Source organism: Ctenopharyngodon idella, chromosome 22, assembly GCF_019924925.1.
Source record: "Ctenopharyngodon idella isolate HZGC_01 chromosome 22, HZGC01, whole genome shotgun sequence".
Lineage (NCBI taxonomy): Eukaryota > Metazoa > Chordata > Actinopteri > Cypriniformes > Xenocyprididae > Ctenopharyngodon > Ctenopharyngodon idella.
Genome location: NC_067241.1, coordinates 22,705,158 through 22,722,305, shown reverse-complemented (window position 1 = coordinate 22,722,305; position 17,148 = coordinate 22,705,158). Strand labels below are relative to the sequence as shown.

The following is a 17,148-nucleotide window of genomic DNA, read 5'->3' as shown; positions in this document are numbered from 1 at the left end:
AAACCAGTCAACTCCGACTGCACAAAATCTGCAGTCTGGCACAGACTTTAGTCAACTATTGTTGACTCATTTAGAGAGCAAATTGGGGCAAAAAACTGAGCAAAAGTTGTAGTGTATTCGAGCCTTAACCTGCTTGTCAGAGAGAAGAAAGTAAGTCAAACATTATTTAATGTTTTCAAACAGCTGTTCCGATTTTTGTATTCGCCATGGTGTTTATCAAACACCAGAGAGTCGCTTCCGGACTCTGTTATTCACTGTCGCTTTGCAAAATCCTGTTTGTTAGCACCACCAAGTCCTAGTTTCACATAGCAGCATGTGACCAAAAGCACAAATGTTACTGGTTGGCCAGTTGTCTTTGCAGTATGTAAAAGCGATAAGAACACCTCTCAGTAAAAAAAAAAAAAAAAAAAAAAGTCAAATGCATCAACAGCCGTTCATTCAAGTGTTTATTGCATCAAATTATTGCAACAAATATTCATCTTGCTGTGAACAGGCCTTTAATAATTAATCATTAAAATACATTTAAAAAATTAGAATACAGATTTGAAAGTTGATAGTTCGCCATCAGCATGTTGCTAAGCTAACGATGCAATAGTTGTAATTAATTATCTTGATCTATTTTTACTGATACTTTCTAGCAGTGTGGAGTTTTTTTTTCCTACACTCATCGCAATGCAGAGCAACGTTGCTTTAAAATTTGACCAAAAGATGCTTAGAAGGCAACATAATTATGCATATGCAGCATAAAATGTCTAGGTAGGCAGCACACTAGGCCTTGAAATAGAGCTTTGGACTAACCTTTGACCTTTTCCAGCTCCCTGTGACCCCAAGAGCGTGACTGCAGTGCTCAACTGTGACTCGCGTACGGTAAATGTGTCATGGCTTGCTGGCGCTGGTGCCAGCATGTACACTGTTCTGGCACACACACAGAATCAGAGCATTCCCTCCTCTTCCTGTCGCACCTCGACCACTTCCTGTGACCTCACACAGCTCCACTGCGGGGAGGTGTTTAATGTCACGGTGCTTGCTGATGATGGAACCTGCAACAGCTCAGCACAGGCCAGCACTACACTGGAGACAGGTATGGAGAGTCCAGTTTAAAGCGTTTAACAAACTTTAAGCATAATCTGACTTAATTTCCCTTCATTTCTCTTTCTGTGTATTGTCTCAGAGCCATGTGCTCCGATAGTGAGGTCTCCTTCACTGAACTGCAGAACTAATTTGGCCCTGGTGTCTTGGGCGGAGGACCCAGATGCTGTGAGGGTCCATGTCAATGCCACCTCTGCCCTGGGACACACTGCCACCTGCAGCTCTTCTGCAAACAACTGTTCCCTGGGTGCCTTACTGTGTGGTCAGACGTACAGTGTGTATGGGACAGCCCAGGGACCTCAGTGTGAGAGCACTCCTAGTGCTCCAGTCAGTATTATCACAGGTAGGTACACCACATATTCATAATTCAGCATTAAATCAGTCTGTTTTTTGTTTTTTTTAATTAATTGATGGTTAATTCTGGCAGAAGTTATCAAAAAATGCTGAAATAGATATATTAGCTTTAAATTCTGCATAATTTTTTGCACAAAAAAAAGGTTTAGCACATGACAATGTTTATTGGAACTGATGTGGACACAATCTTTTTTTTTGTTTTAATACTTCAACCCCTGGTTTCACAGAAAAGGTTTAAGTCTAGTCCCAGACTAAAATGCATGTTTGAGCTGTTTTAACAGAAAGCATCTTGTACTGAAATATCATAAAATATGTCAGTGTCATGGTTTTGTCTCAAGATGCTCACCAGTAATGTTTTTTATAAAGGCACGTTTATAAAAGCTACTTAAATGTCCTAATTAAACTAAGGCCTAATCCTGGCTAAATCTAAGCCCTGTTTGTGAAACCAGGCGCAGATGTTGCAAAAAGTAATTTAAATTATTATTATTATTATTTTTTTTTGTCTAGAAAAGAGCTTTAATGCAAACAAATGTGGTGTCACATGACAAAATCACAATGTATCCATATTCATAAAATGCTCCCATTAAAGCAAGGGTACGCTCAATTTTTTTTTTTTTTTTTTTGGACTAACAAACTAAATTCTGAAGATTTTTCATTATATCAGTAATTTTATGGTCCTATGAACATCCCATTGCATATCACAGTCCAATGAACCAAGTTGTTTCAGGGCAGCTTTTCTCATAGGGATTAAAAATGGTTCAAAGAATGAAAATGAACACTTTTTCTTGCACAGCTTAACAGAAAATCAGAACAAACTCTATAATATTTTTTTTCTGTTGTGTAAATCTATAGATCTATACCTACAGAGTATGTTTTTACTTATTAAAATATCAAAAATATTTAATTTAATGTGTGCAAAAATGTATTTAATTTGAACATTTAGCTGACAGTTCAATATAATAAATGACATTTGTTACACTTTGTTTTAAGTTGCCCTTATTGCAGTGTAATTACACAAATAAGCACTGAGTAATTTTAGAGAATTAGGATTAGTTTCTTGTAATTATGCATAATTTACTGTTATTACTATGTAACGAGGGCACTAAAATAAAGTGTTACCATAGTATTTAAAATATTTTGGTAGCTGAATGGTTGACACCCATGTACAATATTTACATATTTTAGTTAAATGAAAAATTAATTGACAATTAAATTGAAAGTGAACTGTCTACTGTGTTATTGACAGCCTTAGAAATCAGCCAAGCCAATTGGTGTATAATATGATTTTATAGTCTCAATATTAACTTTTAGAGCCAAGTAAAAGCGTATTCTGTTGCTGTTTGCAGCGCCCTGCACCCCTGCTGAAGTGCGCGCGAACTACAGCTGTGGCACCAGCACCGCTCTGCTGAGCTGGACCGAGAGTCTGGGCCGAGAGAGCTTCAGTGTGCGCGTGGAGACGAGCAGTCACTCGGACTCCTGCAGCACAGCACAAACCCACTGCTCCATCAATACGCTGAGGTGTGGAAGTCTTTATAATGTCTCTGTGGATTCAGTTTCTGGACACTGCAACAGCAGCAACGCAGCTCACATGCAACTGCAGACAGGTGAACACGCATAAACAGCATTCCTGCAGGATGCACCTTGGAAACATTAGCAAATCTTTTTCTGATCATTTACCTTTACCTTGTTTTACATTCATTTTATTTTTTAGTTGCTTTTTCGAGGTTACTTGCACCAAAACCAGTAATTTATTTTTTCATAACCATCTTGCACTATCTTTTTTTCCCCAATGCTGTACGTTTAAGATTTCTATGAATGTTCCCTTATTGCATATGAAATTAGTTTCAGTAAATGTTTAGAAAGAAACACTTTATGGAAGACAATAATGACACTTCTCTGTCTCTCAGCCCCTTGTGCCCCACAGAATGTGAGTGTAAGACTACAGTGTTCAAACAACACCGCCTATGTGTCCTGGGAGGGAAGTCCTGGAGCCGTGGGCTATAACGTCACTGCTATGGGCCATGATGGCGATGTCAGACACAGCATCGTCACTGGCACCAGCTGTCAACTACCCAACATGCACTGCTCTCAGACCTATGACATTGTAATCACACCCTTCTCTGAAACGTGTGCTGGGTTCCCTACCGCTCCCTACACTTTCAGTGCAGGTGTGTATAAGCAGTTTCCACAAATGTGCTACAAATTGCTGTCCCATTGCTTTTTAAGCAATAAAGGCAAAAACACTGTCTTTTTTACAGTGAGAACTATAGAGTGCAACACTTGATTTTGGAAGTAAAAAATCCATTCATTTTCTCCATTTGGAAATTGGTTTTGAATGATAACTTATAAACCTTTAAAGACAGCCCTACTGTGAGCTGCGAGGTTGTTAATCGATATTTGCTTCTGCTGAAGCTGTCAGCCTGCATTATTTCAACTTATTTTTAAAATAACTGTGTTTAACAGTGGAATTCCTGGTGAAAAAAACTACATTCCTTATGATGCTGTACAGAAAATTCCACAAATCAGTCAAAAAAGCAACATGCACCAAAATATCTCTTTAGCTCCGCCCACTCCTATGAAGCACTATGAATGGCGTAATCGAGTCGATCTCCCTATGCTGAAATGTTTGCATATATATGCCTATTTTGCAATAAACTAAAAATATATTGTTTTTATACATACTATAATCAACATTTGTAAATGAGTAGTTGTGTTTTGCCATCGTTTTTAATTCGATTATGCTGTTCGCAGTGCTTCATGGGACTGTAGTTTGTTCCCTCACTAAAGCAGTTCACAGTCTTGTAACTTTGTCTTTTTGTCCAATTTTTAAAAACTTTTTTGCTTCAAATCAAAGTTTGTAGTGTTGTGATTCTCCTCGTAGCTGGTTGGTTTGGTTAATTGCTGATAACTATTTAACGAATACTTTTTAAAAATCCCTATGGGAAAAATGAATGAAAAAAATACTTCTGTGACCAGCGACGCTGAAAAAGGGGGAGGGGGCACTAACGCACCAGTAAATTATATAATTCCATTTTCTCTATTTAGTGCTGGCCACTACTGAGTGACAGCTTAATTTAAGCCGAGTCTACAACCTCGTGAATGAACAACATTTTCTGAGCAGTGCTTACTAATCATCTGATGACTTTAAGAGTTTCAAGCCCAGTTGTGTACTCTTTCTGTGAAGGGTTCCTGTTATAAAGTACGCACTAAGGAGCTTTAGTTTAGTAACCATAAATTTGTTACTGTGGAGACTAAGAAAACCATTTTCTTCCTTCAATAACCCCTTCAGGTTCTTGTCCTCCCAGTCACGTTGAAGTTTCTCTACTATGCAGTGGTAATGTTGGACGTGTCCTTTGGACTGCCACCACTAATGCTGAAACATACATTGCCACGGCAACGGGTACGGATGGCCACACCCACACTTGCACCTCCAAAGGCACCAACTGCACCTTCAGTGATCTGCACTGCGGAGAGAACTACACTGTTACCGTGGCTACGGTGGAACGTGGCTGTCAGAGTCAACCCAGCACACCTGTCAATCTAAGATCAGGTCAGGAAACTGGACACATAGTATTATAGGATTTGTCTTGTCCTTGTTTTCAAACATAGGCCATACAGTCAAACGAACCTGTCTTATCAAGTCCCACTAGTGTTTGATTTTGACCCAATTTCTCATTCTTCTAGCTATCTGCCCGCCTTCCAATCTGGCCGGTCATACCAACTGCACTACTAATGACATCAGCATCACATGGGACCCCAGCACAGAATCTGGAGTCACTTACTTCCTGTTCATCCATCAGGTGGATGGGCTGAACTCCACCTCCAGCACAGTGCAAACATCCCACGCTCTAACAGGGCTGCACTGTGGAATGAGCTTCATCGCACAAGTGGCTGCTCAGGACAGCACCTGCACCAGTCCGTTCGGAAGCCCAACACAGATCTACACAGGTATAAATATCAAACATTTACAGTTATCGGCTTCACACAGCATTGGTCTATTACTGTATAATCAAATATGTAATAAATAATGTATGGTAAGCCAGATATTATGGCAAAATAATCCCAGAAAGGATGATCTGGGTCTTAAAGGGGTTTATTTTGTGCTAATGACTATCTGATTGTACATTATCATGCTTTTCACATGGTTATGAACCAAAGAAAAAAAACTGTATACCAAGACAGTTAGCGTCCTGAGAGCCTCGTGCTTACATTTATGGGCCAGTTCATGTTAGAATTTATTGCTGATTTGCAATATGTTATTGAAATGTGAATTTCATTTGGGTTTCGAAACATCGTCCAATCCTACTCGAATTGCAAATATGGCCGCCAAGTGAACTGACTTTCCTTGAAAGGAACTTTGTTTAGGGTTAGGAACCCATGAAGAAACCATGGAGTGATATGAGAGATAAGAAACTAGCACAGTTATGTGGGAAATCGCTTCCCTGGAACAACAGGAGTATCCACATTGTGTCACGCCTGCTGCACGATTAACCATTGAAAGATCGCGATTTGACCATGTCTATGAAACCTTTGAAAAAACATTCAAATCTGAGTCGGCGCTGCCGCTGATCCAGAGAGAGGATCAGTCATGTGTGAAACAGCTTCACAAACAGTCTTTTCAACCTCACAGTATCATTATTTCTGTCTTACAATCATTCAAATTATCACAGAAGTACTGGGAGAAAAGATTATAGTTCAGATATAAACACTGATGTCTAGGGAATCAATCAAAATAGAGTAAATAACCTTTTAAAAGTAACTTGGAGCTTCAAATAACAATTGTATCGATTACATCTTTACACCAGTAGGTGGCGACAAGTGAATTAAAAATGAAATCATTGAATCATTCAGTCAAGAGATTCATTCAAAAATGCTGATTCTCCAAATAATGAAACAAGCGAAGTATTTATGAGTCAGTCATTGAATCATTCATTCAAACCGATTTTCTTTAAATAAATAATTCAAATTAATTAACTGTTTTAAATAGACTGTAGTTGTCTGTTCAGAATAGTGATCTCTATTTAAAAAAAAATGTGATTCTCAGTTTATCCAGATTCATGCAGCTCTACTGTTCAGTTGCATTATTTGCATATTATTTGCGGCAAGTATAATATCTGGACATGCCCACATTATGCCACCAATGGCTGCTGTCACAGAAAACCACCAACTCTCAGTGGAAAAAAAATGTTGAAGAATTTTCTTAACCCCTTTGAAGAAAAATTATTAAACATTTAATTAATATTATTAAATACGGTCACATTACCCAGACCGCTGAAAAAGTGCATTGATCTGAGTCTCATCCCTTGATCCACAGCTCCCTGTCCACCCAGTAGCCTGGCAGCAGCTGCTAGCTGTGGCACAAACAGGGGCACCATCAGCTGGCAGACTGGAGCAGGGGCACACTCCTATACTGCCAATGTAGTGGGCAACAATGGACACGCTGTTTCCTGTTCATCCGACACCACTTCCTGTTCAGTGAGGCTTGAGTGTGGACATAGATATACAGCCACTGTGGTTTCCACGGTTGGCCTCTGCAACAGCACCGCTAACAACAGCATCCAGTTTGACTCAGGTAATTTAAAACATTAATCTACAATCAAAGCAGATTTTTTGGGCAAACTTGACAAAATTGGTAAAACATTTTCCTCTTTGTTTTACCTCCACATGTGTATCACAGCGCAGTGCCTGCCAAGTAACGTGATGGCGCAGTTAGATTGTAATGCCAACACTGTAGCCGTACACTGGGAACCCATTTCAAACAACCCTGACTCCTATACAGCCCTGGCCATCGGTACAGATGGCACTCGGGTTTCTTGTAACACAAGCTCTACTTCCTGTACCATTGAGAACTTGAGATGTGGCCATACCTATAGCATTGCTGTGACAACATCCCAAACTAACTGTGGAATCATTGAGGGTTCAGACTACCATATCGAGACAGGTAAACTGACTAGAATAATCCTAACAATCCTAAACCAACCCCAACCCCAAAAAAGCTGAATTATTACCCTCTATCATTTGTATCCCATCAGCCCCCTGCCAACCACAGAGCCCATCTGTTCAACTGCAGTGCAGCACTAATATTGCTACGGTCACATGGGACAATAACGGAGCGGATCAGTTTGACAGGGTGACTGCGCTCAACTTTACCGGTGATGCGATAGTGTGCAACAGCAGAAATAGATCTTGTGAATTCACACAGCTACGCTGTGGAGAGTCGTACACACTCAGTGTGGTTGGATTCAATGGAAACTGCACCAGTGTTCCCAGCGAGAACTTCGGTTTTGACACAGGTGAGACAAAGCTGCACACAGGTTAGGGATACTTTTCAAACTTTAGCCTGAGACTGATATAGATAATAAAGACTGAGACTGATATAGCTGATAATTAACTGATAATACAGCAGTTTTGAGAATTTTTTTTTGCAAAAAATACGCCAAGTTAAGTAAAACTTCAGTTGGCATCAGAATTTTTTTCAATGCATGTGGTGCACTTACAACGAAAGCATACAAGTGTACAGCACCGCCAATAAATGTTCGAAACATGTTGATTGTACACTTGTTTCAAAAGTCTAACCATAACATGCCAGAAATGTTTATGAAAGCAATTGAAGACATGAGTGTTTGTCCAATCCATTGCACTGAATATATTTACACACTACACGATTTTAGCCCTGATTTTATGCTCGCAGACAGTTAATGGAGATCGCAGACAAAAGCCCAAAATCGGAGGTAAATTGTTGCTCATTCACCAGGGTGATAATTGCGATATTTGAGTTATTAACTCTTGACAAGATTTTTTGTCATTTGTGACACAGCGCTTCCCTGCCACTGAGATTTCCAGCTTTCCATGTTTTCACTGTTATACAGAGTGCTATTACACTTCTTCTGAAATAGTACATTATCTCTGCATAACCCAGAAGGAGCAGATAGAAGTCATTGACAAAATCTTTTTTTATTTTTTTTTTATTTACTCACATTCAAGTGTAGATAAAAATAGAATAAATGAAGCTGGAATAATTAATTAATTAATTAATTATTTTTAAAAAGCAGAGTCTCTTTTAATATCACCACCTTAGTATTATAAGGTTCTACCTGCATTCTGAGCAGTTTTGAGATATTGAGCTTCAAAGTTTTTGCATTCCATACTCTTTTGTAGATAGAACTTTTTTGTTTTCTAAAAAAAGTCCCAAAATGTACACAACTTAAAAAAAAAAACAAAAAAAAAAAACACATAATTTAAATAAGTTGTCACAGAATAAGAATATGTGAATAACTTAAATTAATTTTAATTTAATTATTAAATTATTAACTTAAATAAATTTTGACAAAAATGTCAGATAGAACTTTATAATTCTAACGCGATGATATATTGAAAGTTTACTATAGGTGTGACGTGAGATTAAAATGTGATGAGATTTCTCGTTGAGGTGAAAAACTGTCTCGTGATACTGCCATGATGGAGCGTGAGGGTGAAATTAGGATAGAATATGCCACTGCTACAATTACATTACGCCTCCACTGTCGTTTTGCTTTTTATAGAAATAAAAGCCATTTAATTCAGTTGGATAACAGTAGCTTCAATCCCATCGAGCTCATCCAACACGAGCTGCAGAGTCATACGTAGTGCAGGAATCAGAGTTCACTGATCACATGTCGAGAGTAAGTGACGGGATGACTGACAAGAACATGGCGGAGGATTTGTTGCACAACAGAGCCTAACCGTCTGACAAATGTCTGATCTTAGAGAACGCACGCTCAGCACCTCCACTCCCTATTCACAGAGTGCGCGTGATCGTGAAAGTAAAACGCGAGTGTGCATTCAAATGCAATTTTAATACCACACATTTTGAAAGCGGCTCCCTGATGCATGCAACTATCTCCTAATATGAAAGCTATCTTAGGCTGGACTGTGTAGTTGTAACCAACTCTTAGCTCTGTATCATGCTCTAAGAAAAATTTGGTCTCTATTTGCATATGAAAACATGTATGTACACAATAAGTGCATTGTATCAAATTATTCATTTAAATGTTAGTAGATAGTCATTAAAGACACCTGATATAAAGTGAAGTGCTGGCAGGCAACTTTTTTAGAAAACGCTGGTGAGGAAAGAGTTAAAGATGCAATCTGAGCGAATCATGATTTTCAGCCTTTGGGAATACGACAATGCATATAATGAAATATGTGAATATAATAAAGAAAACAAAGTGATTTAACAAATGTGATTTAATTTTTTTTTACTTTTAAACATGGGACACTTGTTCAACAGACTTTCACTGAAGGTGCAGTTCTCCGCAGACATTTTTCCTTTGTTTTTATAAAGTGAGGGACAAGTCAATACTACTCTCTGTGGTAATTGACAGCACACCACATCTTTAAAAAGTAAACTTCAGTTTAAACACTTGAAAGGTACAGGGCAAAATTCATGAAGATAGCCACAGGGGATTCTTGGGTTTATTCCTGAAAATCTAATCCAAACTCTTCAACAATTCTTTCTATATAGAGGAAACACTGTAGCTACATATCTTTTGTTATACTGCTTCAAGAAAAAATATCTTTTTTCTTCCCATGTTTGTGGATCCATGGCTTTCCTAACACACTCTTCTGTCTCTCTCAGCTCCCTGTGTGCCCACTTATGTTGTGGCAACAACAGACTGCGAGACGGCCATCACCACTGTAAGCTGGGATTCTGCACGTGGTGCCAGCAGTTATACTGTTCATGCCGTGAACACCCGGGGAAACAACAGCACATGTACCAGCACAGATACCACATGCTCTTTCTCAGACCTGGACTGTGGACAAAACTACACCCTTACAGTCACAGCTGAGGACAGCAGCTGTGTGAGCCTGACCAGCGCACCCATCACGGTCACAACAGGTACTGGTCACAGACACTTACAGCGGGATAAACCACTGTTAAACAGCCAGTTAAACAAGCAAGAACCGAGTGCACATTTAAACATTGTGAGATAATGCCTTTAAAAAGGCATGATTCCACAATAAACATTTCAAAGTAGTATGCTACTTTGTTGACATTCTAGTGGTGGAGAAATTTCATACAGCAGCTTTAACAAAACTACTACTTGTTTGTATTACCCTTTACTAGTTCCATGTCCACACTCCAATCTTCAAGCAACTCTGGACTGCAGTGCTGACTCTGCTCTGATCTCCTGGATGCCCGGTAGAGGCACTCTGATGTATAACGCTTCTGCAGAGGGCTTTGATGTAGATCACACAGCTGACTGTCATACATCTGGCTCCGCCTGCAATATTACCAACCTGCACTGCGGCAGCCGTTACCAAGTTAGTGTGAGCGGAGAAGGGCTAACCTGCCCCAGTCAATCATATAACTGGATTGCCCTCAAGTCAGGTAACAACCTCATAAGCCACTAGCCACTAACTTTGGTTTATCGTGATGAGATGTCTAAGTAAAGGATATTTAATTGTTATAAATTGTTGCCATTACTGATTAGCATGTTGCTTCTGTGTTCTTTTGCTTCTCCAGCACCATGTCCACCCACTCAGGTATCCATCCAGTCATCCTGTGACTCAAACACTGTATCTGTTTCCTGGGAAGCCTCTCAGGGATCTGTGTCCTACATGGCTGTTGCTGAGGGCAGTGGAGGTCATAGGGTGACTTGCGACACCGACCAGCATACCTGCAATATTATCGGCCTGCAGTGTGGACAGACTTATCAAATTTATGTCTCTGGTGTGGATGGCGACTGTATTGGATCCAGAAGTGAAGTTCACATTCTTGAAACAGGTGAGACTTCTCTTTTTGACACCCATTAGCAATATGTAATGCAGCTAAAAATCTCTTAGAACACTATCTATTGTGTAATAAGGGCTTTTGCACCGGGTAGTTATATTAAGTTATATGAATGAGCCACCAGGAAGGACGGTCCCCCGAGAACTAAATGTTCCCCTAGGGCCATTTTCCTGGCTGCATTCACACCGCCAGTTGGAACTTTGAAGTGATGTAAGCCATCACTAGTCTCAGCCTCAGACGTCATGCTCACGGACCGTTGGCTGAACATCTGATGCATATGGCGCACTTAACTGGAAACACTTCAGGATTTTCAAAGTCATCATCTGGTTGGTTGAATTCTACAGGATGTCCGGGAGATGTGTGTGTGTCATGTTCGTTAATGGTCCGCCTGGAAACAAATGCCGTGACGAAAACGAAAGCTCCGATAGAGTCAAGACCTTCTTCAACGCGAGACTAAGGCTTCACCTACAACCTCCCACTCAGGTTGTTGTGCAGGAGTACATATATATTGGCTATAAATTGTGTGTTTGCACAGCTTTTTAAAAATGGTTGGTGCCAGTGTTTCCCATGGTTTCGGCCAATCAACATACACTTACATCACTGATAGTTCATTTTGTGCTGGGTTAGACCCTACTCTGAAGTAGGAGCTAATTTAGTTCCCCAAAAGGTGTTGCTAAAAATTAAATCGTTCCTAGTTCCTGCGGTGCGAACACAACTTCTGCCAATAGTTATAGGAACTATGAAAAGTTCCTCCGGTGCGAAAGCCCCTAATGACACCCTTGTAACCACCCAAAACACCCTAGCACAGGCAAAACTCAACCTATAAATCACCTACTGCATTCAGTGGTCTGAAATTACTACATTAAAGCCCATGATACACCAAACCGATGGTCAGACAAAGTCGGGCCATCATTGACCATCTGTTGGCCCAGTTTTGCAGTGTGATCTAAACCATTGGCACTAATAGAACCATTACGGCTATTCAGCTGAATGAGCATGTTGAATCGGCAGCAGAGCCCAATGGTGAGACAGATCACTCTGATTGGCTGTTCAGCTTAGTGGACCAGGGCACGAGAAGAAAAATGACAAGTCAAGACGGCACACAAGAAGGCTCTTCTGGTTTCCCTTTTTAAAATGACAAATACAGACTACTGCCACCTGCTGGTATAGAGAGTTATTTCATCTCACATAGGCACAGAAAGTATGTGTTAGTTGTCTGTAGTCTTTGCAGTGTGTTCAACATTTTGGCCCAGACGCAGCTGACATTAGGTGACACCACAGTCTTCCAACACCGCAAGTTCTTTAATGACGGTTTAGTATGTCTGGGCCTTTAGGTGGGTGGTCCGCTAGTAGTGACCTTTGACTTCTGTGTCCCCTTCAGCCCCTTGTGTGCCTCAGAACGTGCAGACTATCCTGGAGTGTCAATCTACTGTTCTCAACATTACCTGGCAACAGAGAGGTCAAGCCCATCACTACCACACCACAGTGAGAAGCAGTGATGGTCGAGTGCTGGGGTGTGACTCTAACGTAACCTTCTGCCAAGTACCTCACATTCTTTGCGGCCTGACTTACAGCGTGACAGTGGTTGCCTATAGTCAAACCTGCAACAGTTCCCAAAGCTCTGTGCAACATGTCACCTCAGGTACCTGTAGAAGATATCATATGCACTGTAAAATAATATTTAGTATTTAATTTAATATTTGGATGACTCTAACATCTCTTTTTCTGGATTCTTCAGCCCCCTGCCCACCAGATGCTATCTTTACAGTCTTGGACTGTGAATTAAACACTGTGTCTGTGTCCTGGGACTCTAGTGTAGATGGTGTGCTCTACATTGCAAAGGCCTTTGATTTCAATAACGACCAAAATTACTACACATGTAACACCACAGAGACCAGCTGTGACATCACTTTGACCTGTGGCATAGATTATAATGTGACTGTAGTGCCATTAAGGGATGGCTGCACTGGGGCAAATGCACCAGTCCAGTATGTTATGGCAGGTTAGTCACATTTAATGTATTTTTAATGCATCATATTTCTCCATAACTAAATATTTATTTGTTTTTCTGTTTGTCTGTCACAAATTTTACTTTTGGGATGTGTGTTTGTGTATAAAGCTCCTTGCGTTCCCCTGATGTTGGATGTTGAGATGGACTGCCTTTCTGATTCGGCTTGGCTGACATGGGAAGAGTCAGCCGGGGCAGAGCTCTACATCGCCACTGCCACTGACAGTGATGGAGAGGTGTACCAGTGTAACTCAACTGAGGGCCAGTGTACAGTTGAACAGCTACAATGTGGAAGATTCTACAACTTCAGTGTCACTGCTTCAAACAGTCAGTGCAACAGCCCTACGAGCAACACAATGGAATCTGAAACAGGTGAGTCTACCAGTCTTAAAATGTAACATCATAACATCATAAAATAATTTCACACTTCCTGTCTCTTTTTCTCTTTCAGCCCCCTGTCCACCTCAGAATGTGGTCACATCAGTGGGGTGTGGCACTGGTATGGTGAGTGTGTCATGGGACGAGAGCGTTGGCGCACTGAGCTACACTGCCACTTTGGAACGTACAGATGGGGAGACCACCTGCTGCACGGCAAACTCCACTTCCTGTGAGGTCATTAACCTTCCCTGCGGCCAGATGTACGTCCTGACAGTCACTGCTGAGGGACGAACATGCAACAGCTCTCAGAGCATTGAGGTCATCGTACGGTCAGGTAATACACACTGACCATACAACACTGTTACCAATGCTGCTTTAAGAAAATTAATAAAAAAAAAAAAAAATTATATATATATATATATGTGGATAATTTATTTTATTTACTGTAACTGTTAATGTAATTTGTATGCTTTCTCTAAATCTTTATATATAGAAAATAACAAAATCAAACATCAGATTTGTAAACTGAATTGATGTCACAAATTCTGCTAACAGGGTTGCAAAACTAAAGAGAAAAAAATAAAAATAATAGAATATAGCTGCGAGCAGCAATTATCGGGGTTCAACTGCTTTAAGGCCTTTAAGCAATTTCGCAAGCCTGTAACTACCTAGATCAGAGATGGAAAAGACCATTTACAGCCAATATAAGCAATTTACTAAGGAAATATATGGTTTTTAATAGTTATAGCGCCACCTATGGTCAGAATGCTGATCTTTGAAAATCTTAATTAAAATAGGTTTTCAGCGCTACGCGTTTCAACCCCTACAAATAAAATAAGATAATTTTCTCAAAGCTAGGCACCTCCATCCACTTACTTAGGGAATCTTACTTCTTTTTTAAGAGATTCAAACCCTTTTTGTACCCTCTCTGTGAAACTTGCTATATATCCTAGGGATACTCTTTCAGTCATCAGCGTGTATTTCAACCCACAGTTCCCTGTATTCCGGAGAGTCTGGTGTCCAGTACGAGCTGCAGTGATAACGTAGCCACCATGTCATGGGTGAGCAATGAAGTTGGTGAGCTCTACATGGTCAGGGCCATCAGCGATGACGGGCTTCACTTCGACAGCTGCTCAGGGTTTGGTCAGTCATGTGATCTTACAATGCTGATGTGTGGTGTGCCATACACTGCCACAGTAATAGCGCAAGACAGCATCTGCACCAGTCCACCCAGTCAAGCTGCTCCAATTAGGACAGGTTTGTGTGATTTTATTGTGATGTGCATTGTAAATGCTGATGAACCAGACGGTGCGGAAACATCTGCCGTAGTTACTCAAGACAAACCTGAACTTTTCTTGTTCCTAATCACTCGATTTAACTGACAGTCACTTCTCTCATGTTCAGTGCCCTGTGTGCCGGATTATGTGAGCGCTGATGTGATCTGCCAAGGGAACGACCTGTCCGTGTTCTGGCAGGAGAGCGCAGGAGCAGACTCTTACACAGCTATGCTTGAGGATAGTTACGGCCATCTCACCAACTGTCAGAGCATGAACGACACCACCTGTACAGTTAACAGCCTCGCCTGCGGACAGACCTACCATGTCAGTGTGATAGCGTCAGACGGATACTGTGACAGCTTGCCCAGCGCCATCATTGACGTAAATACAGGTAAAAAAAAAAAAAAAGCAATGAGAACAGATTTACACAGACACACACCAGTCAAATTTCCCTAAAAGTTTCTGACCCATTTCAAAAAGACTTGTTAATACTTATGGTGCCATGGCAGAATCAAAAACTTTGTAGGCTTGTAACATTTCTCTGAATTGCTAAATAATTCAGGACTGAAGTATGTCAATTATATTCAAACTATTTAGTTTAGAATTTAGAACTCGTTTTAGAACTGTTCTTATAACAACATTTACATTTTTGGAAAAACTACCATTAAATGTATTAAATGTATCTTTTTTTTTTTTTTTTTTTTGCATGAACAATGCAAAATACAATGTGGCATACTATGAGCCATTGATAGTGAAATTTTCAAAAAGTTAATCTGGACCCTGCTGGTACCCTTTGTGTTTTTAATGTAGCATGTCATTTGTCTGTATTTCAGCTCCTTGTATGCCTCGTGGCATTCGGGCACTAATGGACTGTCAATCTGGTACGGCTGCTTTGTCATGGCAGCCAGGCACTGGGGCAATGCAGTACGTGACCACAGCAGTTGATGAGTCTGGTCATGCACTCAGCTGTGAAAGCAACAATACCAACTGTGAGCTGACAGGACTAGCCTGTGGAGAGAGCTACAACATCACGGTGTTAGCAGAAGGACAAACCTGCAGCAGTGCTGCAACCATGAGTGGACCCCTGAGTACAGGTGAGCAAAGCTACTCAAACCACCTCCTAGAATACTCCTAAGCAGTACTCTAAGCAAACCCCCAGAACGGTCTAGCAACCCCACAGCAGCACGCTAAAAACACTCGGAAGGCCTCAACAACCACATATCAACATCCACATATCAACACTGGCAACTACCCAAAACATCACCCTAACAAACACCTAATAATGCCTTAGAAACCACCCACACACACTATCAACCACCCAGAACTAGAAGTGGGACAAAATAGCTATACGGCGATATATCGTTGTCCTTCTCTGTGCTATACGAGAATCAATACGCTAGTGCCAAATATCAATATTTTAATTAATAAAATAAGGTGCTCTAAATAGATTGAATGAGGGAACACATGAATGAGGAAAACGTGAACATAAGAAAAATAGATTTTTAACGGTGATGGCAGACAGCAGTGTGAGTAAAATAACAGATGCCCCAGCCACGTTTAAGTTCGAAGTCTGGATGCACTTAGGCCTTTATACCCTTGATGTGACAAACATAGGTCATCTTTGATGTTCTTCACCGAGCACTTACACAGATATACATGGGAGCATTTGAAAGCAGGCGTCTATCAGCGGATTCTTCTATCAGCGGATATATTAGGGATCCGCTGACAGATGCCTGCTTTCAAACGCTCCCACGTGAATCTGTAAGCGCTCGGTGAAGAACGTCAAAGATGTCTATTTACAATATGTTTTAGAAGTGTTGATCTTTGTAGCCAATCACAGACATAATCAATCAGAGGTGTTTAGGAATCCGCTCAACAGCGCTCAAAACACTAGGCTATGCTGGTATCGTCACATTTTTAACATTTTAAAATACCCAAGTCGCTACCTTTGACAACACTATTCCCAGGGTTATTTTAAGGAAGCTGGTAAACACTGAGATGTTCCCAGGTTTATACAAAAGAGGTTGGTAATTTTTTTGAATGTACAGGTTATATAAAAGTTAAGCAGTTAACTAATGTGTCAGTTTAGACGCAAAGAAAAGTTTAAGCTGTTAACAAGTATTAGCATAAAATGTTTAATTTACTTAAAATGTTAAGTTTAATTTACAGACTGAAAAACTTTTTGTGCTGTTTTCCAACAGTTTGGACTTTAATAAAGAGAGAAAACCTGCACTTAACCTTTTCACTGGCATTTTGTTTTCATAGCTAGA

The 17,148-nt window shown here is 40.3% G+C and overlaps 2 protein-coding genes across 2 annotated transcripts; both read left to right on the top strand.

Moving 5' to 3' along the window:
* Window positions 1-7,124: 7,124 nt before the first annotated feature.
* LOC127505332 (fibronectin type III domain-containing protein 7-like) lies at window positions 7,125-10,836 on the top strand. The gene is made up of 4 exons (XM_051880798.1): window positions 7,125-7,384; window positions 7,476-7,736; window positions 10,061-10,321; window positions 10,550-10,836. Exons 1-4 carry the CDS (start codon window positions 7,144-7,146, stop codon window positions 10,834-10,836), a joined length of 1,050 nt encoding a protein of 349 aa, XP_051736758.1. The 5' UTR covers window positions 7,125-7,143.
* A 124-nt stretch (window positions 10,837-10,960) lies between these two features.
* Window positions 10,961-16,031, top strand: LOC127504957 (fibronectin type III domain-containing protein 7-like). The gene is made up of 8 exons (XM_051880133.1): window positions 10,961-11,209; window positions 12,597-12,857; window positions 12,954-13,217; window positions 13,335-13,595; window positions 13,675-13,935; window positions 14,595-14,858; window positions 15,006-15,269; window positions 15,712-16,031. Exons 1-8 carry the CDS (start codon window positions 11,044-11,046, stop codon window positions 16,011-16,013), a joined length of 2,043 nt encoding a protein of 680 aa, XP_051736093.1. The 5' UTR covers window positions 10,961-11,043; the 3' UTR covers window positions 16,014-16,031.
* The last annotated feature ends 1,117 nt before the right edge of the window (window positions 16,032-17,148 follow it).